Genomic DNA, 27,757 nt, shown 5'->3' with positions numbered 1-27,757 from the left:
GGGCTCAATCCTGAGACAGGGATCATGCCCTGAGCCAAAGGCAGATGCTCAACCGCTGAGCCACCCAGGCATTCCTCCTATAAAGCTTTTAATTTTTTAAAAGATTTTATTTATTTATTCATGAGAGACACACACAGAGAGAGAGGCAGAGACACAGGCAGAGGGAGAAGCAGGCTCCACGCAGGGAGTCCGATGTGGGACTCGATCCCGGGTCCCCAGGATCAGGCTCTGGGCTGAAGGCAGCGCTTAACCGCTGAGCCACCCAGGCTGCCCTTAATTAAGTCTTTTAAAATGTCTTCTATAAACACTTCTTTTAACTTTGTTATTGTAAAATATAATACATGTACAGAAGTGTATAAAACAAATGTGCAATTTAACAAATATACAGTAAACATGCATGTAAACAACAATTAGTGCAAGAAGTAGAACATTGACAGTACTTCAGAACCCTGCCTTTGTCCTTTCCTTATCACAGCTTCTTTTGCTGCAGAAAATAACCAGAATCCTGACTTTTCTATTAATTGCTGCTCACTCATCATTTAATTACCTAAATATGTATTCCTAAACAGTATAGTTCAATTTTGCCAAACTTTATATAAGGGGAATTATACGATATCTCTTTATTGTAGTTTGTTCATATTAATTGTTTTGTAGTATTTTATTGTAAAGTATACCACAATTTATCCATTCAACTGTTGATGAATAGTTGAGATTTTGACTGTCAGTCTAAAGTTTTATAAATTTCTCCTTATGGCGCAGCCAGGGTGGCTCAGTGGTTTAGCACTGCCTTCAGCCCAGGGCCTGATCCTGGGGACCTGGGATCAAGTCCCACGTCGGACTCCCTGTGTGGAGCCTGCTGCTCCCTCTGCCTGTGTCTCTGCCTCTCTCTCTCTCTCTCTCTCTGTCTCTCATGAATAAACAAAAAAAATCTTAAAAAAAAAAAATCTTAAAAAAAATAAAAATAAAAATAAAATTTTATACTTAGATTTATTTGCATATAGAAATGTTATGCATTTTTTTTAATTAATCATATATCCAAGGTATCTGTAAATCTTTTTCTGCTATTTGTTGTTTCTATTAGCTCTCACTCTTAGTGCTTTGTTTCCTTGCATGTTTTGTGATTTTTGGCTGTGTGGTCACATTTCTTGGAACTTTGTGGCCTGGGATGAAGATAGGTTCTTAGAGCAAGATTTGTTTTTACTTCATAAAAGGGGCAGCTTTTGAAATGGGCTTTGTCCTTGTTGAATGTAGTAGATGAGGAATGCAAAATTAAGTGTGGCTTCTGTCTTGAGCAACTGGGTGGATGGTAGTGAGGATGGGAACACTGGGAAAGAAGAGCATAGGAGAAATAAAGTGGTGGATGGAGTACCTATAATGAAGGGGATAGGCAATGGATTGAAATGGAAGTCAAAGAGGGTGGAATTAAGGATTACATTTAGTTTTGCAGCCTGAGTGAATGTTGGTGTCATTAACAAAAATAGTAAAAGAGAAGTCTGGAAGTGAAGTTAAATTTGAATGCCTTTGGGCTCTCTGTAAGTTGTCAGATCCAGTTGAATTTGAAGTGCCGCTAGGATTCACAAGTGGGGCTGGCTGAGAAGCTGTTGGAATTGTGAATCTGGAGCTCAGAGCAGAAAGCAAGATGGAGTGAGTCTGGGCAGGTATCTATGTAGAAGGGATAATCAAAGCTCTGTCCGCAACATTGCTGTGAGAGTAAAAGGCTTAATATAGAAAAAGCAATTTAGTATTTGGGGCCGTGTCTTGCTGCTTTCACTATGACTGTGTTCTATAGAACAGTATCCATTTTTTATTCTTACATTCCTCCTTATATTAAGTGAGGATTAAACAAGAGTCAGGTAGTGCCTGCAGCCAGACCTCTGGGTTCCTAGTCAATTTTCCAGCTGTGTAACCTTGGACAAATTACTTAACCTCCCTGGGGGCAAAGTGAGGTTAATAATAGTATGGAGTTTAAGAAGTTGTGGTAAGGATCACAAAATAGCATACAATGCCTGACTTAGGGTAAACAATGTTAGGTATGTATTGAAAATGCTTTATGGGGTCCCTGAGTGGCCTCAGCGGTTTAGCACCTGCCTTTGGCCCAGGGCATGATCCTGGAGTCTCAGGATCAAGTCCCACAATCAGGCTCCTGCATGGAGTCTGCTTCCGCCTCTGCCTGTCTCTGCCTTTCTTTCTCTGTGTCACTCATGAATAAATAAATGAAATCTTAAAAAAAAAAAAATGCTTTTTATAAACTAGAAAGGTATTGGTAGCTAGAAAAGAAAAGCAGAGGGTCATCTTAGAAGAAGACCTACCTTTAAGAGATGGGAGGAAGAGAAGAGGTTTTTAAAAAGGGAAAGATGAAAAAAATAACATAAAATAAAAAAGGGAAAGATGAATCAGAATGTTAGGATAACATTCTGGAAATTACCATGTCAAGGAAGTTTCAATGGGGAGGGTGCGATCAGAATTATTGGTGTGATGGTGATTTATAAAATATTTCATATTTCAATTATTGTTAGTCACCCTTTTTCCTCAAACTCTTAGAGCCATTTGGCCCATAACTATATATTGTTTTATTTGGAATTAAAAAGAATGAAGAGTTTGTAAAGCACTTCACAGTTTACAAAGAGATTCAACATCTCATCCAATTCTCGTGATCCCTGTGAGGTAGAAGTTGTTCCTGTTTAGTAAATGAGAAAATTGAGGCTCACTAGATAGACTTACCTAAGCAACAGAGCTTGAGTTGCAGTCAGGGTCTTTTTTTTTTTTTTTTTAATTTATTTATGATAGTCACAGAGAGACGGAGAGAGAGAGAGGCAGAGACACAGGCAGAGGGAGAAGCAGGCTCCATGCATCGGGAGCCCGACGTGGGATTCGATCCCGGGTCTCCAGGATCGCGCCCTGGGCCAAAGGCAGGCGCCAAACCGCTGCGCCACCCAGGGATCCCTAGTCAGGGTCTTCTGATACTGAATCTCATTTGATAATCTTATGTGCCTAATTAGATTGTAAATTTCCTGAGGCCTTAATCTAATCAGTGTTGTTTGTTTGTTTGTTTCCCTCCCCTCACCTTTACAGCACCTACCTCAGTGCTAGGCTGATACAGGTGTTCAGAGTAGACTGGGTGAAGACTGGCCACGGTCAGGAATAACACGTCCTTTCTCCCCTCTGCCCTCTAGCGCCCTCACAAAGCCAATGCCGAGGAGATGACCAAGTACCACAGTGATGACTACATTAAATTCTTGCGCTCCATCCGCCCAGATAACATGTCCGAGTACAGTAAGCAGATGCAGAGATGTAAGTCCATTCTGTTCCCTCCTTACTCTCGAGGCCCCAGTCAGGTCTGCCTTTGATTTTTATTTTTTTTTAAGATTTTATTTATTTATTTGTGAGAGAGCGAGTGAGTGAGCATGAGCTGTCAGGAGGGACAGAGGCAGAAGGAGAAGCAGACTCCGCTGAGCAGGGAACTGGATGCAGGCTTACTCCCAGGACCCTGAGATCATGACCTGAGCCAAAGGCAGACACTTGACCAATTGAGCCACCCAGGTGCCCCTGGATCTACCTTTGAATTGTAGAAGTCTACCCTGTCTTCCCTAGTATCTCCTATTCAGCTGACGCTTAATTTCCCCTGCCTCTCAAGGATGCCAAAGTGCTGCTTTTTTCTCAAGTCTGGTTTTCCTTGTATCTTGATTATAAGGAATAGAGTTTGATCTTTGTCTAGTTAGATTCACAATACTATGCCAAGGAAACTGTAAATGTTGTTATGGAAAAAGCACTGACCTGGTAGAGAGACATAGGAGATAGAAGCCCTAGCTCTGACACTTAACTGACCAGACAAGTCACTTTCCCTCAGATTTTTGTAAAATGGCCTGGATGTCATCCCATACAAGTTTAACTGTTCTCATTTTTGTGAGTGTTAATTGAAAATTGAGTGGCCACTTAGACTCTAGATGATGTGTTTTTTTTTTTTTTAAGATTTATTTATTTATTCATTCAGAGAGAGCGAAGAGAGAGACAGAGACACAGGCAGAGGGAGAAGCAGGCTCCATGCAGGAAGCCCGATGTGGGACTCGATCCTGGGTCTCCAGGATCACACCCGAGGCTGCAGGCGGTGCTAAACCGCTGCACCACCGGGGCTGCTGCTGATGTGATCTTTGAGTTGAAGTGATTTTGCTCCTGCTTCCTGAGACTTGAAGCTCAGAACAGGTGGCATCTCAGAAGCTACACTCGGTTTATAGGAATCATGGGGATTGTTTCAGCTAAGGGAGAAAATGTGTTGAAATTCGGGAGAAAAACTATTATGTGACTTCTCCCTTGTGTTATATTAGAAATTTTCTCTCAGCACCTGATATCTCATATAATAAAACAATGAAGCCACATTGTCCAGAAGAAGTTTTTTTTTTTTCAGTAGTTTTGATTAGCTTATAACAGCTTATTTTGAAATATCAGCAAATCTTTTTTTTTTTTTTTTCACATAACAGCACTTTATTGAACTTGTAATATCAGCAAATCTGTGGCACTTGTTGCTACTGGCCACAAGGTAGTCTGATTCCCAAGGCAGAAAGTTTATTTGTTACAATAATTGTGTAGTTGTAATGATTACAGAGCCACAGAGACTTTTTTTAAAGCATCAAGCTTCTTTACCACCTACAACAATACTGTCCCCTCTTTTTTTTTTTTTTTAAGATTTTATTTATTTATTCATGAGAGACACAGAGAGAGAAGGAGAGGCAGAGACACAGGCAGAGGGAGAAGCAGGCTCCATGCAGGGAGCCTGATGTGGGACTCGATCCCCAGACCCGGGATTATGCCCCAAGCTGAAGGCAGACACTTAACCGCTGAGCCACCCAGGCATCCCAGTGCTGTCCCCTCTAAGTGCAGTATTTGCTCTATGAATTGACAAGATCTTTTTTGCTTTCAAGATGAGACAAATTCCTTCCTTTGCTCTGGATGGCTTTAGGGCTTCTCATAACCTATTTAGGCCACTGATCAGGCTCCACTGTCAGCAGAGAGGATTCTCATTAGAGAAGGAGCTTGGTGTTGAAGAGAGAAAATGAGCTTTGATGTCGTGGTTTGAATTCTTTAGCTCTACTACTTAGCTGCTGTGTGTTCTTAAGCAAGCACCTAGCCTCTCTGAGCCTATTTTCTTTTCTTTATTTAGTCTTTAAAGATTTTTTTATTTAAGAGAGAGTGTGCTTATGTAGGGGTAGAGACAGAGGGAGATGGAGAGTGAATCTCATGCAGACTGTGCTGCTGAGCCCAGAGCCCGATACAGGGCCTGATCTCATGATCCTGAGATCATGACACAAGCCCAAACCAAGAGCCAGGTGCTAAACTGACTGTATCATCCAGGCACACTTGTTTTCTTTTCTTTAAAAGAAAGACAGGGGCACATAGGTGGGTGGCTCAGTCATTTAAGTGTCTGTCTTTGGCTTAGGTCCCTGAGTTGGGCTCCAGCCCTGAGTTGGGCTTCTTGCTCAGTGGGGAGTCTGCTTGTCCTTTTCCGTCTCCCTCTGCCCCCTACCTCACACATGCTCTCTCTCAATTAAATAAATAAAATCTTTTTTTTTTTTTTTTTTTTTTTTAAAAAGGAAGGGACACCTGGGTGGTTCAGTGGTTGAGCATCTGCCTTTGGGTCAGGGTGTGATCCCAGGGTCCTGGGATCCAGTTCCTCATCAGGTTCCCCATGGGGAACTTGCTTCTCCCTCTGCCTATGTCTCTGTCTCTATCTCTGTGTCTCTCATGAATAAATAAATAAAATCCTGAAAAAAAAAAAAAAGAAAGACAGTAATGACTATTTCATAGTGGAGGTTGGGGGGATATAAGTGAGAGCACTGACTGTCAATGAATAGTAACTTTTGCTGTGATGACATATTACTTTCATTATTTTCAAATCTGTCAAAGCAGACATAAAATATTAGGCCCTGAGGAATGCCCAGGTTTGGGTCTGGCTCCCAGTTTGCTCCAGTTTTCCTGAAACTAGCATTCTAAGGTTGTGTATTAAAAGATTAGGTCTGGGGACGTCTGGGTGGCTCAGCGGTTGGGCATCTGCCTTCAGCTCAGCGCATGATCCTGGAGTCCTGGGATCGAGTCCCAAATTGGGCTCCCTACAAGGAGCCTGCTTCTCCCTCTGCCTGTGTCTCTGCCTCTCTGTGTGTGTCTCTCATGAATAAATAAATAAAATCGAGTCCCTCCCACAAATAAGTAAGTAAGTAGATAGATAGATAGATAGATAGATAGATAGATAGATAAATCGATCGATCTGGGGGGCACCTGGGTGGCTCAGTGGGTTAAGCGTCTGCCTTTAGCTCAGGTCATGATCCTGGAGTCCTGGGATCAAGTTTCACGTCGGGGTCCCTGCTTAGTGGGGAATCTGCTTCTCTCTCCCTCTGCCCCTCCCCCTGCTCTTTCTCTCTCTCTTGCTCGCTCTCTCTCAAATAAATAAATAAAATCTTTTTTAAAAAAAAATTAGGTCTGGGATTTTTTCTCTCATTGAAGATGGATTTGGAAGGATGAAACTCTCTAAGGACTTTAAGGCACCTTACTGACTTGATCCATAGGGTTATAGAAAGATGTCATTTAGTGAAGTGCTGTATAACCAGGGGTATCTACAGAGACAATAACAGGGATGTGAGAGCCAAGCTCTTTTATTATATTACCAATATCTAACCTAGGAAGTTATATGTGTAATAAGACTAAAAGTAAGTTAGGCTTCCTTGCTCTTGGCTAGAATGTAATAGACATTTTGTGGTCATTTTGAGACCTTGAGAATCTTGATCAGAAGTTCTGACCTAAAAAAAAAAAAAAAAAAGAAGAAGTTCTGACCTAGGACGCTTGGGTGGCTTAGTGGTTGAGCATCTGCCTTTGGCTCAGGTCATGATCCCAGGGTCCTGGGATTGAGTCCTACATTGGGCTCCCCACGGGGAGCCTGCTTCTCCCTCTGCCTATTATCTCAGTCTCTCTCTCTCTCTCTCACGAATAAAGAAATAAAATCTTTAAAAAAAAAAAAAAAGTTCTGACCTAATATTTTAATTAGTTAACATGGGACAATGATGTACAGTGAGCTCCCTGACAGCCTGGCTCGATCTGCCCATTTGCACTTGGTCCCCTATCAGCCAGCCTTTGCCTGCCAGGGAGCTCATGGCCTGTTGGGCTCAGGCCTTCTTAAAAATAGTAATAAATAAATAAAATGGGTTCAAACATCAATAAATGCAGTTTTGGGTTTTTGGCCAGATAGTTTATCAGAATGTGAAACATGGTGGAAAAATGATAAAGGGGAATTATGGTGGTAGAATTTAGAGATATTGTCTATTTTATAGATACATAAACTGAAGTGAAATGACTTTCCCAGAATCACCCAGCAAGGTAGTGGTAGAATGGAGAATGGAATGTTTCCACACAAAAGTATAAAAAGTAATAGAATGAACATCCAACTACCCACTCCCAGCCTAATAAAGAAAACATTACCAATATAGTTGAAGCCCCCTTGGTCGCCTCCCCTTGATCACATACCCTTCTTTCTTACCCTCCACTCCCCGCCCCCCATTATAGCACCACAGTGGTACAAGCCCTCTCCTGAAGTCCCTGTTAATCCCATGCATCTCTTTCTGCAGTGTGCTTTTTACCGCCTTTCCCATCTCCCTCTGCTCTCCCATCTCTCACCCACTGTTGCTCCCTTCATTCTAACACCAGCCTAAGAGTAAGAAACGTATTTGTAGTAGGAAGAGAGAAACCCATAGAAAAGTCCTCCCTAATTTCACAGACGAGCACAAGTGAGGGTCTTCAGTCCCTTCCCCCCTTTCCATCTCCAGTCACACAGCTTGTTGAGCTGAGAATAATGGGCTGGCTCTTTGAGCCACGTGTTGGTTTGGGGCCTGAAGGAAAATATTTTTTTCTCCTATCTAAACCATTTCCTGGGCCACCTGGCTGGCCTAGTCCATAGAGTACGCAACTCTCAGTCTGAGAGTCGTGAGTTCCAGCCTCATGTTGGGTATAGAGCTTACTTAAAAATAATAATAAAGGGATGCCTGGGTGGCTCCGCAGTTTAGCGCCTGCCTTCGGCCCAGGGAATGATCCTGGAATCCCAAGATCGAGTCCCATGTCAGTCTCCCTGCATGGAGCCTGCTTCTCCCTCTGCCTGTGTCTCTGCCTCTTTCTTTCTCTCTGTGTCTCTCATGAATAAATAAATAAAATATTTAAAAAAATAATAATAATAAAAATAAAACATAAATAAAACAACCATTTCCTCCCATGGTGGCTCCACATCCCAGATGGGAGTATAAGCAAAACTCTGGAAACCTAGGCAGGCCAAACCCAATGAAGGAGGAAGCAGCTGGAAGGGGCAGTCGGTTGCCAATGGATAAGGATCCTGGCCCCAGGGACCAAAGTTCTTATTGACACAGCCTCCCGGTGCTCAACTGGGGAGTGAGGGTGATAGCTACCGACTACTGCTCACCCCCTTCTGCAGGCCACACTTCCCCAGAGCGCTTGTCTTGGCAGGGAGCCCTCTCAGTCTAGGCCAGTGCCAGAGTGGGTAGCGTGTGTAGTTACTGCAGACTGAGCTTCAGCCATCTCAGTGGGTTACCGCAGTCTGAGCTGGGCTCTGCTACCCTCCTCCTAGGGCTCCTCCTTGCTCTACCTGGGGAACCCCAGTTGACAGCAAGTGCAATAGGAAGGCCAGAGCAAGGGATAAGGGTCTAGCTTACCCTGCCTGTAATTTCCTGTGTATCATTCATGTCTCAATAGTTTCCTTTTTTTGGTTGTTTTTTTTTTTTTTTTTTTTTTTTTTTTTAAAGAATTTTTATTTTATTTTATTTATGATAGTCACAGAGAGAGAGAGAAAGGCAGAGACACAGGCAGAGGGAGGAGAAGCAGGCTCCATGCCCCGGGAGCCCGACGTGGGATTCGATCCCGGGTCTCCAGGATCGCGCCCTGGGCCAAAGGCAGGCGCCAAACCGCTGCGCCACCCAGGGATCCCTTTTGGTTGTTTTTTTAAAGATTTTGTTTATGTGAGAGAGACTGCTTGAGGAGAGTGGACTGAGGGGGAGAGAGAGGGAGAGAATCTTGAGCAGCCTCTGTGCTGAGCCTCAGAGCCTCATCTGGCCCTGAGGTGAAACCAAGAGTCGGATGCTCAACTGACTGAGCCCCCCAGGCACCCCTCATAGCTTCCTTTTCTAGGAGAGGAGACTCGGAGCCCTGAGGTTCCTCCCTAGCTCTGTGACTCTACAGCCCTCAGGTGTGCTTCCTTTCCTGCCTCTCAGCTTCTCAGTTCATTTGCATCACTGTTTGCATGTGTTTCCTCATTATGTGTTAGTTTGGACTTTTGCCCCTTTAGGCCGGAAATAACTTGACTCCAGTTGTCACTTGGGTGTAATAGCAAGAGCCCTGGACTGTGGGAGTCGAGACACCTGGACTCTCATTCTGGCTCTGCCACTGCCTCCTTATATAACTATGGGCAGGTCGCTTAATTCTCTGGATCTGTTTGTTCCTCTGGACAGCGGGGTTGATGTGTCTTGTCCAACTCATGGGGTTGTGATGAGGATCAAATGAGATTGTATATGGAATTATTGGGGAGAAGGCCTGAGTATATTTTCATGGGCTTTTTAGGGCAGGCAGACCAATGTTTAAGATCGCCTCTGCTGTTTATTAGGAGTTCACGTCTCTGAGCTGGTTTCCCCATTTATAAAATAGGACCAAATCCCGCCTTAGAAGGTTGTGCGAGGTATCTAAAGCCTTTAGCACAGTGTCTGGCACATTGTTAAGCATTCAGTGGATGATAGTTATATAGGTCTCAGTTTTTCTCTGCCTTGTTAGTCAGCTGGAGTGAGATCTGAACCAACTCAGGAATAAGTAGCTCAATTTTCTCCCTCGAGGAAAGAGCTAACATTTTCCAAGTACTTACTTGCCGTATTCTTCCCCAGTAAGACTTCTGTTAATCTTCTCAACATTTAGGTGAGGCAGATATCATGGTTGCTACTTAAAGGTAATGAGCCAAAGCTCTGAGAAGTTAGATGACTTGATCCAGTCACAGAATCAGTAAGTAGGGCAGCCCTGGTGGCTCAGCGGTTTAGTGCTGCCTTCGGCCCAGGGTGTGACCCTGGAGACCCGGGATTGAGTCCCACGTCGGGCTCCTTTCATGGAGCCTGCTTCTCCCTCTGCCTGTGTCTCTGCCCCTCTCTCTGTGTCTCTCATGAATAAATAAATAAAGTCTTAAAAAAAAAAAAAATCAATAAGTAGAGCCTGAACTATACCAAGCCTTCTGAATCCAAATTCTGTGGGTTCCCCCTGCCCTATAGGCTCATATGTGTAAACAAAAACTAAAGGAATTGTGGAAACTAACCTTTCCCTTATGTCTTTCAAGTCAACGTCGGTGAGGACTGTCCAGTATTTGATGGCCTGTTTGAATTCTGTCAGTTATCTACTGGTGGCTCTGTGGGTAAGGAATATACCTCCCTCCTCACGGGCTGTGCTGGGTTGTACTAGTGAGGCCTGCCTTTTAGGCCGCTGTCCCAGTGGGGCTGATCTGGGACCCTTTAAACGGTCCTATGAGTTTTTACCTTACGTCTTTAAAATATCCTTCTGGTTCAGTCCGAGCCTAGGTTCAGTCTCTGACATGGTACTGACAGGTGTCCTTGACTGTCCTCTCCTACCAAGAGATCTTAAATACTAGAATTCCCTGCGGACCTCATGGGGTTGTGGAGATGCTGTACATAGAAGCAATTTGCAGACTGCAAAGTGCTATAAAAATGGGAAGTGTCACCATCTGTGTCTTACAAAAGACCATTGTAATTACCTTTAGAGGTCAGAAATAGTCCCCACATATCTCCCACTTCCATTATTAACTTCTAGATTACCTCTATGATTACTCTAAATCCTTTCTTAACAAATATTTATTTTCCTATGATCCTTATTTCCTCTCCTCTCCCCTTTGGCTCCCAATATAATCTCAGAGAACAAAGATGTGTACAGGAAAAAGTTGCCCACAATCACGCTGTCCACAGATAATCGTTATTACCATTTAGGTGTTTATATATCCATTCTTTTTTCTGTGTGTGTATATGTGGATAAAACATATACATCTGTATTTTGCAAAAATGTGTCACGTGTGTATAATTTTGTGTCTGCATCTTTTACTTAGTAAATCTTTAAAATTTCTTTAGTTCTAGTAGACTATAGCATGATTTCTAGGCTACATGATTATTCCATGTTATGGACCAACTTTAGTTGATATAATCAGTCCCCTCTTGTTGGATCACTTGACTTGTTCCATGTTTTTATTGCTGTTAGAATTACACTGCCACAAATGCACCTGATTACACAAGTGTCTATTTCTCTAGCTTCTGGGGCCAGTTTGTACTTGGAGCTTCTGATACCTTCAGTCAGTATCTTCATCATTTTTTGACCATGAACCCCAGTAATAAATACATTTACACGCAGTTGAGGTTCTGCATGCACATTCTTGCTCAGAAGCCAGTTTCACAGAAGAGCATTTACCTTTACTGTTATTTTATCCTAGTCTCTTTTGTTTAGTACACACATACTAATCATGACCCATTAAACCAATTTTAAGGCTTACTGATGGGTTACCACCCTCAGTTTGGAAAAAAGTTGTTTAGAGTAGCCAGGGTCATATTTACTCTCTGTTGGAATAGGGAAGGAGGGAGAGGACTGGCCTCTGGATCATACAGTCCAGTTGTCTGATAGGTCCTACCTCTCACTGGTTTTCTGGGCTTCTTGGGGAAAGAGAGAAGATGGTTTGCTAACAGTCTTGTGTTTGCTCTCTCACACCCAGCGAGTGCTGTGAAATTGAATAAGCAGCAGACAGACATCGCTGTGAATTGGGCCGGGGGGCTGCACCATGCAAAGAAGTCTGAGGCATCTGGCTTCTGTTACGTCAATGATATCGTCTTGGCCATCCTGGAACTGCTAAAGTATGCCTGCCTGGCCTTGTCTCTTGGAGGAGCACCTTAGGCCAGGTTCCCACTTCCCTCTCCCCATGGGCTTGCCTCCCTAGTTTACTTTTCCTAGCAGTGTGTTGGCTAGGATTGTGTTCAGTGAGTGTCTCTGGCCATCCTCTCCTTGACGGGGTCCTGGTTTGATCTGAGCCCACGGCAAGATCAGGGGCAGGCGCTGCTCAGATCCTGCCTCCAAAGTGTCCCTGTGTGGCTGGAGTTGACCCTGGCTGTAGAGTAGGAAGATCGGACTTGGTCGGCTTGGTCAGGCCTCTGGAGACACCCTGCCGCTCTTCCACCTTCCTTCAGCCAGTTTCCACGTCTCTGGTGCTTAGAGATACCTGAGGGAGGCAGCCAGCCCGGTAAGCTGGGACCTGGCGCCCTTGGCGCGTCCCATTCCCAGAGAGCCCCCAGACCCCTGACCCCCTTCTGATCCTAGGTATCACCAGAGGGTGCTGTATATTGACATTGATATTCACCACGGCGATGGCGTGGAAGAGGCCTTCTATACCACAGACCGGGTCATGACTGTGTCCTTTCATAAATACGGAGAGTACTTCCCAGGAACTGGGGACCTACGGGTGAGAACTCCCTTCAGGGGCCTACCAGCTCACCCTCAGCTGCCAGCTCTAACTCTCCTATCTCATGTCACCAGAAACCACTCCTGCCTCTTTAGCCATTCAGGACATCATACCCCAGCCTAGGGTACCTGCCCTTATCGCCTTCCTCCCTTATTCTAGAGGAAGAGAGGGATAGGGCTCTCATGAGAGGTCCCTCCTGGCCATAGCTAAGTTACGTTACACTACTCAGATGTCCCATAGGACTTGAATTTTAGGCTAGAAACATCAGGTTCACTCCAGTGGGCTTGGAATTGGGATTCTTATGGACCATCTCAAGGGTTCTTAACCTTTCCCCTTGATCATCTGACTGCAAGCTATGGACTCTGTCCTCAAGAAAGTGTAGGAAACCTTTTGTGTCTGATAGTGAATAGTTAATAACAGACACCTCCCCTTACAGAAGCCCATCAATAGACCTCAGGATAAGAGTCCTTGGAAGCTAACTCATCAAACTCTTGTATCTGCTTCTATTATCATGAATATGAAACAAGCCCTTTTCCATGTAGCCCTCTGGTGAAAGAGTGGCACTAGTTCATTTGTTTGCTGTGGCAAGCACTAGAATAAGTGGGCATTTCCTTTTTTTTTTTTTCTTTCTTTCTTTCTTTTTTTTTAAGTGGGCATTTCCAATTCTAAAGAACTCTTCTGCCTTCTCTGGGGAGGAAAAAGTTGTCCCAGGGTGAGTGTTAGTTCTGTGACCCAGCCACCAGCAGCTCTAACCCAATCCAAAGGTGAGGTCTTGTGCTATGGGGTAGGCTATTCCATCTCTGGCTCCATAAATAGTTCTCAGCCTGGGTGCAGGCTCAGGGGTGTGTCCAGAGGTGTGAGCCTGTGTGAGGGATGGTATTAGCCAAGATGCCCCTGTTCTGTCCCTGGCTCAGTTCCTGGGCCCCACCTGTCTCTCTCAGAACCACTGCCTCTTTCCTTAGCCTTCCAGCCCCCATCTTGAACTTCTTCCTAGCTTCATCTTTCACTATTACTTTAATGTCCTTCTTGATTAGGATATTGGGGCTGGCAAAGGCAAGTATTATGCTGTTAACTACCCGCTCCGAGATGGGATCGATGACGAGTCCTATGAGGCCATTTTCAAGCCGGTAAGTGGCTTATCCACCACCCGGGCTGCAATCAGACTTAGTCTGAGGGAGGGGTAGCAAAGTACCTCCAGCATACCTAGGGACTTCTCCCCCAACCCCAAGAAGCTGGTTGGGAAATGAGATGTGTTTTGACCCTGGATTGTATGCTGTGTGGTCAGCTAGGGGAATGAAATTCATGCAAATATTTATTGATGCCTTCTGTAGGTCAGGCCCTCTGTTGGATACAAGAATATCTAAGACATGAATCATACCCTTGAAGACCTCACAGTCTACATTGCGGGAGGCAGGCACATACACGACAGCGTGTGGTCATTACTGTTTTTGCAAGATGAACAGAAGGGTGGGAGACAAATGGCTGCCTGGGTTGGGGGGATGGTAGTCAGAGATGACTTCACAGAGGTGGTGATATTTGAGCTGGACTTTGAAAAATGAGTTGCCTATGTAAAGGAGGTGGAGGCTGGAGAGCAGGGTGGCATTCAACGGGGGAACAGCACCAGCAGAAGTACAGAGGTGCCAGTATGTAGCTGCATCTAGACTAGTTCAAATATGGGAGGACCATTGAAGGATGTGATGGGAAACGTATGTTGGGGTCAGGATTTCAAAGGGGGCCTTGAATGCTGAGCTGAGGAGTTAAATCTTTGTCTGTAAGCCACAAGGAACCATTACTGGCTTATTAACCTAATAGGGTCAGGTAGTGAAGTGCTTCCTATATGCCTTATAGTAAGGGTAGCAGCGAAGCCCAACATATGGTCTTTGTCCTAGGTGGTATCAAAATCTTGTCAGAATGAGAAAGATGAAAGTGAGTGCCCCCTCACAATATGAGGCACAGAGTCTGTAGGACTGAAGGCAGATGCAGCTAACAGTCAGAAGTGGCACTGGAGCTTGGGCAGTGAAGGAAGGGAAAGATGAGGCTGTTCCAGGTTCAGCATTACTAGAGCTAGAAAGATCTTGGAGAGCCTTTCAAATTGGAAAATTGAAATCCCAGACTGATGCTCCCTACCACCCAGCATGAGGGAGAGTGGAAAGGTAGGAGTAAATGATGCCAAAGTACTGCACCCACCCTTTGCAGCCCCAAACATCACATAACCTCTTCAAGCTGGTGGTTACCGGGATGTGTCCTTTTAGGTCATGTCCAAAGTGATGGAGATGTTCCAGCCCAGTGCGGTGGTCTTACAGTGTGGCTCTGACTCCCTGTCTGGGGATCGATTAGGTTGCTTCAATCTCACGATCAAAGGTGAGGCCAGGTAGCATAGGGATTGGTGGGCAGGGTCCTGCTGGGTGCTCCTGTAATCCAACAAACCCTTTCTTCCCCGAAGGGCACGCCAAGTGTGTGGAGTTTGTGAAGAGCTTCAACCTGCCTATGCTGATGCTGGGAGGAGGTGGCTACACCATCCGTAATGTGGCCCGCTGCTGGACATATGAAACAGCTGTGGCCCTGGACACGGAAATCCCGAATGGTGAGAGCTCCAGGGCCAAGCCAGGCTGGGCTGGGCACAGCTGAAGCTTGTGTTTCCTCAAGTTCACAAGCCCTTTCCCACTAGCTGTGTGGCCTCCCCTCTTCTGATGCTAGTCATCGATTAATTCTCCTGCCTATCCTCTTGTGATAGTCAGACCACCAGTTTTTCCTGAGTCCTTTCTTGACCCTGTCCTCTCTCCCTCCTGCTTCTGGTCTAGACAGAATTATCAGTGGTTATTTATAGCTTTGGAATTTCTACTCTGTAGGGGATCTGGGGTAGTCAGTGAGGAAATGCTCCCAATGGGCATTGCCTAAATTTTTCCAAATTGGGCTTGTGCCTCTTCTCATTTTGTGTATGTTGGAGGGTGACACTGGAGAACAGCATTAAAAAGACTGAAACCCCACTAAGTACCCAAGTCTCACCATCTCAGAGGCATTCTTCTGTGTTAGATGGTTGGGCTGACAGGTACAGATAAACCTACAAATGCTTTTTTCTTGGGGTCCTGTGGCAGCCAGGTCTCTTGACTCCTATCTCCTGCCCCAATTAGAGCTTCCGTACAATGACTACTTTGAATACTTTGGACCAGATTTCAAACTTCACATCAGTCCTTCCAATATGACCAACCAGAATACCAATGAATACCTGGAGAAGATCAAGTGAGTATATCCCCATGCACCCCCTGATTGAACATTCCAGGCTCTGGTTTGTCCCTAACCAGAGCCCAGCCACCCTCTCTACCATTGGCCATAGACAGCGACTGTTTGAGAACCTGAGAATGCTGCCCCACGCACCTGGGGTCCAAATGCAGGTGATTCCCGAGGATGCCATTCCAGAGGAGAGTGGCGACGAGGATGAAGAAGACCCTGACAAGCGCATCTCTAGTAAGACCCAGATCCGGGGGCGGTACCTTCCCTTTCAGTAGGTAGCTCTGGCTTCCCACCCCTGTTCTTGGTTCCATGTTCCTCCTAAGCTACTCATCTGTTGAGAAACCCATGTTCTAGTTCTTGGGACAATTTAGGGAGTCTGAGTTTCCTTCCCCTCTTCTTAGTCACCCCTTCCCTTGGTGTCTCTTGGAGGACACACAGGGAAGCACTGGGCACAGACCTTGAGGTAAAGCTGATCTCCTGCTGTCTCACTTACATTTCCCATTGCCTCCCAGTCTGTTCATCTGACAAACGAATTGCCTGTGAGGAAGAGTTCTCGGACTCTGATGAGGAGGGAGAAGGTGGTCGTAAGAACTCTTCCAACTTCAAAAAAGCCAAGAGAGTCAAAACTGAGGACGAAAAAGAGAAAGACCCAGAAGAGAAGAAAGGTGGGTTTGGGTCATGCCCAGACTTGGGTCTTGAGCCCCAGGCCCCAGAGGAGGATGAATGTATGTAGGGCTCTAGGAGGGAGCTGACTCAGGACCTGCCTTCTGTTGGGGTTCTGCCTCCACCCCCAGAAACGGCAGGACCCACAAAAGAATGAAATTCAATTTGTTATCTGCACTGGCCGGTTGAGCCCTGCCAGGCTCCAGAGCCAGGGACATGCCTGGTCTCCCCATGGTCAGGAGTGTGGCTCACACACACCACCCAAGCCCCTTTCCCAGTGCTTCACCCCAGGTTCCCAGGGGGCTGCCCCCGCCCATCGGGTTCAGGCACTAGCAGGCTGGGAAACCGGTCCAACCTGTTTGTTCTCTGCAGGGCTCAAGGGGAGGGCCTGGGATGGGCTTTTCTCTTTTGTATGTCCAGTGAGCTGTGTTGGGGAAGGGGTTTCAGCCTAAGTGAAGATTCCATGGGTCTTTCTGGAGGGGAGCCTTGGCCATCCCTGCACTCTTATGTTCTAGAAGTCACAGAAGAGGAGAAAACCAAGGAGGAGAAGCAAGAAGCCAAAGGGTGAGGAAGGAGCTGTCGGCCATCTCCCTGGCATTGGAGCACCAGCCCCTTTGTCCGCCCTGCCGAGGGAGGCGCAGGGACAGCTGGTGCAGCTTACAAAGACCTCTTTCAGGGACCAGTCTGTCCGTCTCTGCAGTTCTAGGCAGAGCTAGGAAGCCCCAGCCCTCGGCAGTCACCTGGGCAGCTGGGGTCCTATAGAAGTCATTGTCCCCATATTTTTGCCTCAAGGCCTCTGGGGCACGTTATCTCATGCCAGTCTCTGCTCTCTCCACAGGGTCAAGGAGGAGGTCAAGTTGGCCTGAGCAGACCTCTCCAGTTCTGGTTTCCTGCCAAGTTCCCCACCTTTCTCCCACAACCCCTCAGATTTTATATTTTCTATTTCTCTGTGTATTTATATAAAAATATATTAAATATAAATATCCCCAGGGACTAGACAGGAACCAGGGCCCTGAGCCTAGGGCACACATTATGAGTGAGCTTTTCTAGTGGCTGTCTCGCCACCCATCCTTCCCCAGTTCTTAATTTTGAACCATAAAGGGTACCAGTTCTGGAAGGCATGCTTTTAGGCAACCATAGGACAAAATCCAGAAATGCCAAGTGCCTGCTTAGTAGCTTTGGAAAGGTGCCCTCATTGAGCATTCTAGGAGTGGCTGGGTCTTCTGGGACACCCCCCCCCCAATCAGGCTCCTTAAGGTAACATCAGCCATTTTTAGATTGGTTCTCTTATCATACCTTCCCACTGGCCCCATGTGAGCCAAGGAACTCACTGCCTGCCCTCTATCCTTGCCCAGTTCTGCAGGTGGAGATTGATAAGTCAAGTATCCTTTTTTGAGATACTATTTCATTTTCATGAGAATCTTTGTAATAAAATGGTACATTTCTACATCCTCCTGAGCTTATCTCCTAGCAGTATCCCTGGGTTGATTTCAACTCCACTTCCCTGCCCTTCTGGTGTCCAGGAGAATCTGGGCAACTCCATGAACAAGGAAACAACCCCACAAACTTAACCTTCACCCTAATCCCTCCCACAAGGGTTGAGGTTAACCGATCTTCTCACCCTACCCCCAGAAGACCACTCATTAAAAAGCACTACTAAAGGGACGACATTTATTCCTTTTCCAAATGTTACAGTAAAACCAGGTGGAAGAGAATGGTTTTAGCAGTTAGAAAAAAAAAAAAAAGTACAAATCTGGGGTTTGGCCATTAAAAGTTATTTACAACAATGGGAGGGGGAAAAAAAAAAGACAACAAGAAGTTGTTTCACATTACAGACCTCCCCCCCACCCCAAAGCCTAATACTTGCTTACCAAGTCAAAAAAGAGACACAGTCGATTCACAAGCTGGAGGTTTGAACTTGAGTAAGACATTTATAAAAACCTAGACAGGGGCAGTGTCCTCCCCAGCCCAGGTGCCACTAGGCACAGCACAAGAGACTAAAAACTCAACAGAGGGGAAGGCTGGACACTCGGGTTTGGGAGTGTAGGCACCCCACATCTGGCTCAGGGATTTGGGGAGTAAACAAAACCTACTTGGAAAAGAACTGGGGAAGAAAACCAGCAATTGCCTTCTGCAGGGGTAGGGGCAGGAGAGGTAGGGGCAGGAGCATATTTCACATCACTAACCTAACTCGGGAAACTGCAAGGGACCATCTTCAGCTGGCCTTAAGAGGAAGGCCAGATGGATGATGGGAGAATCCACAGGAGGGAAAAGGAGAGGGAACGTGGCTGGGAGGGGGCAACAGCCCCTTCCTTTCTGGGCACAGGAAGGCAGCCAGGGCACCAGGTCCAGGGAGTGACCTCACAAGGACAGCACAGTTTTTGCAGCTTAGAGATCACCCACCTGCCCCCACCCAGCTACTCATTCTGCTCGGCAGGTGTAGGGCCACTCTCCGGCCCCGAGGGAGTGGACGGCTCTGCAGCCTGGGGCCCTGCCTCTTCTTCTGTGTCTCCTCCCTTGGAGGCAGCACTAGCCTCTGCCCCCTTGGCCTGGGGCTCCTGGCTCTCAGGGGTGGCGGCAGCCTTCCCTTCCTGGGCTGTGCCTTCCTCGCTGCAGGCACCGATCTCGCCCTGCTCCTGCTCTTCCTCTGTGGGTGAGGAGGCAGAGGAATCACCCCCACCCTCCTTCCGATTTCTCTTGAAGGACAGACCACTCAATTTGAAAGGCTTCTTGAAAGAGAATTTCTTCTTCTTCTTGGGGGTCTCCTTGGCCGGGACATCCCCCTTGACCTCAGCGCCCTGGCTAGGGGGTGCTGGCTCGATGGCATCGCCAGTGGCCCCGGCTGCCTCCTCTGTTCCGTTCACGGGGGGCGACTCCCCTTCACCCTTGGGGGATAAGTCTCCATTGCTTTTCACGTGGCCATTCTCCTGCAGGGCAGAGGAGACAGCAATGAGGCCCGGGGCTCTACCCCTCCTCCCCCCACCCGCCCCTGACCCCTTCCAGGCAATAGGATCCCGACTCTTCTGCAACCCGGGAGGCTGCTTGTGGCCTCACCCCCCACCAGGATCCCGTCAAACATCTCCCTCCTGCCCTCACGAGCGCGCGGGGGCCGACCGCGCAGAGGCCACGGCCGGCAGGAGGCGCTGGGGTCCCGTGGCCCCCCACCCACCTCCCCCGGGGCGCGCTCTCCATTCGGCGCAGACCCGCTCGCGGCCGCCGATTCCCGGCGGGCGGGCGAGCCCTGCAAGCCGACATCGGGCGGGAAGCCGCCCCGGGGCGCTCTTCTCCGCACCTGGACGGCCCATTTTCCCAGCCTCCCGCTTTGTGTGAACGGGCCCCCCACCCACCCCGGGCTCTCCCCACATCTCGACTCCCCACTAAAAAAGGGCTGTGAGCCACCGAGGTCGAGTCTGCGGGAGGAGTGCCCTCCCCCCCCTCCCCGGGCACCCGCCCCGCGGCCCCTGGGCGCCCCCTTGGCGCGGCCCGCCAGCGCCTTTGTTCCCCGCGCGGCACTCGGGGCGGCCGGGGGGCAGCGCCGGGGGCCGGGACCGCAAACAAAGAAGGCGGCGGGGCCAGGCCGGCGCCCCCTCCCCGCCCCTCCCCTCGCTTCGCCCGCGGGGGCTGCGGCGCCGAGAACAAAGGGACCGGGCGGGGGAGGGGGCGCCGCGTGTCCCGGGCCGGACAAAGCGCGCGGCCCCGGCCCAGGGCCCCAGAGGGGGCGAGGTGCGGGAGGAGGGGGCCAGGTCGGGCCGTGCCGAGCGCACCCACCTGTCCGTTGGCCTTAGCAGGGGAAGCGCCTGCTGCCTCCTCGGCGGTCACGTCGCCCCGGGGAGCCTTGGAGCTCTGGCTGCCCATGATGGGGGGGGTCTGCTGGGGGGCGCCCGGGGCGGCCCCGGGCTCGCGCCGCAGGGGATAGTTCGGCCGGGTCGGCCTGGCCGGCGGAGGGGTGGGGCTCGCGCCTGAGGGGGAGGGGTATGGGGGGAACCGAGCTGCACCCCCTCTCGGCGCCCGACCCGCTAGCTACGCCCGCCACCGCTCCGCTCCGCGCCAGAATGCCGCCCGCCGCCCGCCGAGCCGCCTTATATATGCGCCCCAGCTCGGGGCGGGGCCGGACATTTAAATGAGCGCCCAATCGAGGAGCAGAGGCGGGCTCAGGTCCCGGGCCCCACTTGCGCAGTGGGCGACGCTGGCGGTCTGATACCCCCAGCCCGCTCTCCTATCCGGGGCGGGCGGGGGCCAACGTGGAAGGGGGGAGGCGGGTCGTTAAGCGAGCTGGGTAGAGGACGTGCTCCCAGAGGAAAGGGAGAGCAATCGTTCCCTCCTCTCACCGCCCACCCCCCAGGGTGGACGCCCCCGCACCTGGAGTGGCCCCGGACGCCTCGGTCCTGCACTGACAGCCCCTGTCAGTCTCCCCCCAGAACTCCTGGACGGGCTCACATGCCCAGACTCGTCAGAGGGCTGGTCCAGAGTTACGCTCCGGAGAATGTGGTCATAGAAGCCGCTGGGCCCCGCGCCGGGATCTGCGCCTCCTCAGGCCTGGACACCGTCACGGGTCCCACCCACGTCCCCGCCTGCCTGCCCCGGTCAGCCTGGGGGGTCCGGCCCGCCGCGGAGGCACTCTGGTCAGGCTGGTGAGGCCCGGCCCCAGCTCTCCTCCCAATCCCCTGGCAGCCGGTCACACCAAACCCCCACTGACGAGCTCACCCTCCGGCTCCCTGGCCCTCAGCCCCCCTCGGGGCGGTCGTGCGATCTACAAGGGCATTTCCATCTCCTGTGACAGCTGAAGAGTCTGAGGCTCAGAGACGTTGACATAACCTGTCCGACTTGTCAGATGCTCTCCCCCTACATCTGCTCCCTCACATTAAGGCAGAGGAACTCCAGGAGGGAATTCAACAAAACCTCAAACATTCCAGTAGAGGGATGAAACCTCACCGAGGCTCCTGGGACAGCCTGTTGAGGACAACCTCCAAGGCTACCCAGCGCAGCCTTCCTGCCCAGCCTGAGTGGAGGGGAGCCTGGACGCAGGGACCAGGAGCTGGTGGCTGGAGACCCTCCAGCTCTGGTCCCCTGCCTCTGCCTCTTCCCCTTCCCCTTGTGTGGACAGGCCTGTGGAAACTCCAGAGTCCTGACTGGCCCCGGATGTGTGTGTCCGGTTGCCTTCAGCCTCCAGGAGGAAGGGGATAGGGGCTGGAGGAAGGAAAGTGTTGCAAAAGCAAGGCTATGTCCTGGACAGCTCAGCACCTCCCTCCCTCCTTCCTTCCCTCCTACGGGTAAGGCCTCCTGGGAGGCCTGAGGCTGTGAGGTGTGGAGACACCCCAGGGCCTGAGAAATCAGGAACTCCCCACAGATCGGACCACAGAGGAGCGGAGGAAGGCTGAGCTGGCATTGACACTCAGCACCCACTCCCCCCTTACTCTGAGGCTCCAGAAGGCTCTCAGCTTCATTAACACCCCTCCTCTCATTTTCCAGACTGGGACACTGAAGTTCAGAAAGGGAAACAGACATATCCAAGGGCACACAGCAGATGCCAGTAACTGAGGTGAGAAATGGTTTGGAAAGACCTGCTCAAATGAGGTGGGGGCTCTGAGGAAACCCCTGGAAAAATTCTCCTTTGACATCGGGGACTGCCAGGCCAGAGTGGAGGTACAAAGAACCAGCTCTGGGATAGGAGGGGCACCACGCCCCACTGCTGCTCACTGACAGAACAGTGCCTTCACCCACTGCCACTGAGCGATGGGTTCCGTGACCTGCATCTCTGTCTCGACCACAATAGGGAACCCACAATGCTGCCAGGCGCTGCCCGCACCGGCTGGCAGGGCTCAGATGGAGAGTGTGTGACTCCTGGAGGGCTCGGGGTCAGAGATTAAGAGCAGATCCCAAGGCCCTGGACTTCCAGGCTCTGCACTGTGGGTTGACAGGCAAATCTCTGGAGGAGAGCGGAACATCTGAACTCAAGGACCCTGAGTTCCCAGAGCCTCTGGGGGAGCTTGGGCCACAGGGAGCTCTGCCTCTCCCACCAGGTGTTCCTGGAGGCTGGGGAAGGTTCATCCGGGAGCTCAGGCCCTCAGGAAATCCAGGTCCCCCAGAATCTGGCTTCTGGAAGAGGGAAGAGGCTTCGGATGCTGTGAGAGTGAGGGGGGTGGTACAGCAGCCCCCACGGCCTCCTCCGTCCACACTGTGGCTCCTTCCTCCCCAGCTGCTGCCAGCGCAGACAATGCACCCATTGTTCCATGGTCTCCAGGGGCCTGTGTGCAACTGTGTGTGTCTGTTTCCCTCTGTGTGGGACTGTGTATTACTCTGTATCTGTCTGTGTGTGAGAGACTTTGTGACTCTGTGTGTGTGTGTGTGACCAGGTGTGCACGTTTGTGCTTGTGTGAGTCTGTATCTTTGTGTGTGTTCAGGGCAAGAGAGGCTTGCTGACTCTTGGTGTCTCTGAGATTTTCTAGGTGTGTGCCTGTCTGTCCTTGAGATTGTGTGTTGGTAACTGTGTCTCTGTTTGACTGGGCATATAACCATGAGTGTGTGCGGCTGTGGGAGACAATCTCGATGAGCATGTATGATAAATTAGCTATTTGGTGTTTGGTGTGAGTGTCCCCATAGGCAGCTGTGTGTGCACCCGTGGGTTCTGATGCTGTGATGGTCAGAACCTATGAGGTATGGAGCAGCAGGGAAAGGAGGATGGAAAGGACAGGATAACTCAGGAATGGACGCGGGAAGTGAGCAGCTGGAGAGACTAGAACCCCATATTTTCACCGGCCCGTGGCTGTCCCCGTTCTCAGGTGAAGCCTCAGCCCCTGGCTCTGGCCTGAGATGCCTCTAGCTTTCCTGGATGGAAGGGAATGAGTTTCCTTGGCAGGAAGCCCAGGACCTCAGGAGAGCCACAGGGTGGGGCTGAAGGTGGGAGGCAGGCAGAGAAGAACATGACCCCATAAAGGAGGGTTGGGTGCACTTTGAGGTCTCCGACTGGGCCCTGTGGTGGGGATCAGATTAGATGCCAGGTGAGGTGTGAGTGGGCAAGAACTAGTCAGATGGGGGCCGGGCCTTCCTAGCAGGGGGTCCCCCAGCAGGGGACTAGCACCTGGAACAGGGAAGAGACATCAGAGAATGGCTGGATCCCAAGGGAGACCTCAGTAGTGCTGGTGTGGCACCGCCCAGATTTTAGCTCCAGTTGCCCCCACCCCATCTCCTCCTGGGGAGCATCAGCCGGACCTAGAAACCTTAGTTTTGTCTCCCCCTGCTCTGTAACGGTGAGCTAGTGCTTTCTTCTTGGGCCTCTTTGCTGGTGAGTGACAGGCTGGGCTCCATGATTCATACTCACAAAGACTAGAGTATTCCTCCTCCTGCTCACAAGTGGTGGAGCACCAGCTGTGAGTCATGCAGGGCTCCTGCCCTCAGGGGTTTCCCATCTAGGGGAAGAGACTGGCAGTGCCTTAAGGGGAGAAAAAGAGCCAGACCAGGGCCTGCCAAGGGGCCTGCAGGCTGCATGAAGGAGGGCCATATGCATGGGCCGGGGATGGAGTTTAAAGCAGGACAAAATGGGAACAGACATGGGTTTGTGTGAGGGCAGGGGTGGAGGGACAGGCCTAACCTGGAGCAGGGTTTGGAAATAAGATCCCTAGGACTCCAGGACCAACTGGCTGCACAGTTGGGAGGGAGTAGGGAGACGAAGTGACAATGTTGTCACCTGCATCTCTGTTATGGGTGACAGCTGGTCAAGTGGATCCTTTTGAGACAGGAAAACAGAGGGAAAGAGAACTTGGTGGGAGGGGGTGCTTGCTGAATTGAGCCTTGCTGAGTCTGAGGTGCCCAAGGAACACTGGGGAGCCCATCCAGGAGGCAGTGCATAGACATGCCATCAGATCATGTTTCCTGAGCCACAGGCCAGGGCCCAAAGTCTGGCTAGTGACCTTATAGGGACAACAGACAGTAGGTTTTAAGTCAGAACTGACCCCAGGAAATCTGGACCTCTGGATGCTGCTAGATAAAGATAAGTGTTGCTGAGCAGTACATGAGGTCACCCAGGAAGCACCAGGCCAATGAGGAGCCCTACCGTTGGAGAGGCAGACAGCAGTACAGGGCTCCAGGGAAGGAGTCTGGGAGGGAGCCAGAGGGGAGGCACAGGAGGGGACCCCAGAGTACAGAATCATGGAGATCCTTGACCACCCGGGAGAGTTTTGAAGAGGCGGGAATGACCACCAAAAACAATAATCACAGTTCCCAGCATTGCTTACTTACACACGGTTGAATGCCAAGCCCTGTGCCAACTGCTTTCCGTACCTTACCTCGTGAGCCGGTGAAATGTGTCCCCTCATTGTTCCTTCCCATTCACAGAGGAGGGAATGAGTCCTGAGCCCCGTGAGGCGGGGTGTCTCTGCGAGCGAGCAGCAGAGGAGGGCAGCACCAGCAGAAAGTGGTTTTCAGGATCTCTGAGGAGCAGAAGAGTATGGCCAGAGTTTGGCCAGAGGCATTCCCAAAGGGCTCAGATGCTCCCAGTTATGAGCAGCACGCAGGGTGTCAGCAGGGAGAGGCCAGGTGGCCCCAGGCTCGGGACCCCAGGCCCTCGACTCCCCGGGATCCTGGGTACGCAGGGGTTCTGGTTTGGTTGTCAGCAGCACCCAGGGTCACAGCCTCCCTGACAATCACGGGCCTTGAACCTGGGCCTGGAGACTGGGGCACCTTAGGGGCTCTTCATAGGACCCACCATCCAACTGGTCACCAAATCACAGGCACAGGGATTCCATAGGTTCCCTTTTAAGATTTGAGGCTGCTCATGCTCTTATTTCTTCCTTCCCTCCCTCTTCCCTTGGTCTCTGAGTGAACATGTGTGTGTGTGTGTGTGTGTGTGTGTGTGTGTGTGTGTGTGTGTTTGTGCGCGCGCGCAAACGCATGTATGTGGGGGTGGGGTGGAGTGGTTGTGTAACCTGGCCAAGGCCCAGTCACTAACAGAGCTGTCTCTCTGGGGCTTCGATTTCCCCAATAACCAAGAGATGTGTCATCGGCTCACCTGCCTATCTTCCCCAGGCTCGATGAGGTCACCAGAAACTCAACCCGTTTGACACTGGTGGCTTGAGCCTCTCCCTTTCCCCTTCCCTCCCCGCTTCCAAACTTTCAGTTTCTGTTCGGATCCTGGGTGCCACAGTGGAAGAGGCAGCCAAACCTGTGGAATGTGGATTGCTTACAACTTTCCAACCAAAATCCCCCCCCCGCCCCCCACCCCGGAAAGTCCCTTTAAAAGGGAAACTGAAACCCTGTCTTGGTCCACTCCCCAGGCCCACCTCATCCTCTCCAAGCTATTCAGATCCCTCGCTCCTCCCATTCAGCCTCTCCCTCAAATGATCTGGACCCACCTTGCAGCTTTGGGACCCCGGACAAGTCCCTCCCCTCGCTGGGCCTCCCAGTGCGCACCCCATAAAATGAGGACACTGGGTACTGCTTGAGGCAGCAGCAAGGGTGCGGCGAGATATTTCTGTGTTGAGGCAATCGTAGTCATGAAGTATCGTGTCCTCGCTGTGTGGCTGTAGGGCCTCTCTGAGCCTCAGTGTCCTCATCTGTAAAGTGGGAATGATCATAGCCAGGTCTGGGGTAATTGTGAGGTAATGAGCCAGCAAGTGAAGCCCTTAAATCCGTCACCTGAGGCTCAGAGCACACGGGAGCATCCAGTAACATTCACTGATATGACTGAGTGAAATGCTGCGCAAGAACGTGGTGCCAACTTGGCACTCAACGGTGTGCCCATTCTCTTCTCGACCTGGGGAAAGGAGGGAGGGGGCCAGGAGCTCCCTGAGACGACCCAGTGTCCCCTCTATCAACACTCTTCGGGGGCAGGTGGTAGAGGGACTGACCAGGCTGCTCTAAGGATGTTGAATTATTCAGAGGGAAATTTATTTGACTCAATCAATTCTCCATGATAAAGGAATCTGCGTCTTCCCAGAACCCTAAGGATTCTCTCCGTCTCCTCTTGCAACCCCCGAGTGTCCCACTGGGACCTCCTCTTGGTGACTATTCCTAGAAAGACATGCTAGGAAGCTTGCCTCCTATACACTTCATCTGTCTGTCCCCTCCTAACCCCTTCTCAAACTCTCCTTCCCTCCCACCTGCACAGAGGCCCCTGATATCCTGGTGACACCCCTGCCCACACCCCTCCCCCCCAGCGCTCCAGGGCGTACCTCACAGGGATCAAGCTCCCAGCCTCATTTTCCTGATTTTTCTCTGGCTCCCAGAACCTCAACTCTACTGGCTTATCAGTGCCTCAGAGTGTTGAGTGTGTGTGGCCTCAGGGCTTTTGAACGTACTCTTCCCTCTGCCTAGAATGCCTCTCTCCACTTCTCTATTTGTTGAATTTCTACTCTTTTCTTAAAACCTAGATCGAACAAAAACAAAACAAAACAAAACAAAAACCCCAGATCAAACCACTCCTGAGAACTTCCAGGTTTGCAGGAGGAAGGGAGGCTCTCCCCATCACATACCCTATATCTCTGAGCATAAGGTTCCCACTACTCTGTTGCCCAAGCCAGGAATCTGCTCCCCACCCTCCCAGCTCAGCTCATCATCCCCTCTCCTCCACGTCCTCAACTGCGGCCCTTCTCACCTGTGCCCAAGGCCTGCAGCACAGCCGCCTTCACACTTGTCTGTCTGCCCCACGTCCAGAGCCTCCAACTGCTCTCCTCTGCCTCAGGGTCACTTTCCAATAGAGGGTGCTCAATGAATATTTACTAGCTGATGGAGTAAATGTGCCAAGGAAGGCACAAAGGAGTGAAAGGAATGTCAAATCAAACACGTCCCCTTGGGCAGCCTGGATGGCTCTGCGGTTTAGCGCCACCTTAGACCCAGGGCATGATCTTGGAGACCCGGGATCGAATCCCGCGTCAGGCTCCCTGCATGGAGCCTGCTTCTCCCTCTGCCTGTGTCTCTGCCTCTCTCTCTCTCTCTGTCCCTCCTGAATAAATTAAAACAAACAAACAAACAAAAAACATGTCCCCTTGGCTTTAGACCTTGCTGTGGCTTCCTACTGCCCTCGGGATGTCTGCACCCTAGAACGAAGGTCTTGGCCATCTGGCACCCATGGCACACTCTGGACTGTCCACCATGCTATAACCTTGCTCTCTTTTCTGCCGTTACGCAGGCAGTCCCTCTGCCTGGACTGTCCCTCCCTGCCAGGTAGAAGGGAGACACTGGGTTGTTGCAATCACCCAAGCTAGACATTATGGGGTCCTGAACTAAAGGTCCAGAGCAGCAGGCCAACACCAGCATTTCCCGAGCTGGGGCCTGTTCTTAGGGCTGAGGCTTACATGCATAGCTTTGGAGTTAATGCTTGAGATGCCCATCAGAGCCCCATGG

At 50.2% G+C, this 27,757-nt stretch overlaps 2 protein-coding genes across 2 annotated transcripts in view; one reads left to right on the top strand and one right to left on the bottom strand.

Annotated features, from left to right (window-relative positions):
- HDAC1 (histone deacetylase 1) overlaps positions 1–17,869 on the top strand; it is a 34,143-nt gene extending 16,274 nt beyond the window's left edge. Inside the window, exons 3-14 of the mRNA XM_041767127.1 lie at positions 3,174–3,291; positions 10,355–10,429; positions 11,786–11,924; positions 12,385–12,526; positions 13,561–13,653; positions 14,779–14,887; positions 14,970–15,110; positions 15,658–15,766; positions 15,861–15,991; positions 16,270–16,422; positions 16,936–16,984; positions 17,259–17,869. Coding sequence (XP_041623061.1) covers positions 3,174–3,291; positions 10,355–10,429; positions 11,786–11,924; positions 12,385–12,526; positions 13,561–13,653; positions 14,779–14,887; positions 14,970–15,110; positions 15,658–15,766; positions 15,861–15,991; positions 16,270–16,422; positions 16,936–16,984; positions 17,259–17,286 — 1,287 coding nt within the window. The 3' untranslated portion in view covers positions 17,287–17,869. The remainder of the gene's footprint in view (positions 1–3,173; positions 3,292–10,354; positions 10,430–11,785; positions 11,925–12,384; positions 12,527–13,560; positions 13,654–14,778; positions 14,888–14,969; positions 15,111–15,657; positions 15,767–15,860; positions 15,992–16,269; positions 16,423–16,935; positions 16,985–17,258) is intronic.
- Positions 17,870–18,077: 208 nt separating this feature from the next.
- On the bottom strand, positions 18,078–20,488 carry MARCKSL1 (MARCKS like 1). The gene is made up of 2 exons (XM_041767128.1): positions 20,189–20,488; positions 18,078–19,347 (listed from the first exon to the last, which is right to left on the bottom strand). The coding sequence occupies exons 1-2, from the start codon at positions 20,273–20,275 to the stop codon at positions 18,838–18,840; spliced, it is 597 nt and encodes a 198-aa protein (XP_041623062.1). The 5' UTR covers positions 20,276–20,488; the 3' UTR covers positions 18,078–18,837.
- Positions 20,489–27,757: the final 7,269 nt, after the last annotated feature.

This window comes from Vulpes lagopus, chromosome 8 (genome assembly GCF_018345385.1).
Source record: "Vulpes lagopus strain Blue_001 chromosome 8, ASM1834538v1, whole genome shotgun sequence".
In the NCBI taxonomy this organism is placed as follows: domain Eukaryota; kingdom Metazoa; phylum Chordata; class Mammalia; order Carnivora; family Canidae; genus Vulpes; species Vulpes lagopus.
This window is presented reverse-complemented; position numbering and strand designations above follow the sequence as displayed.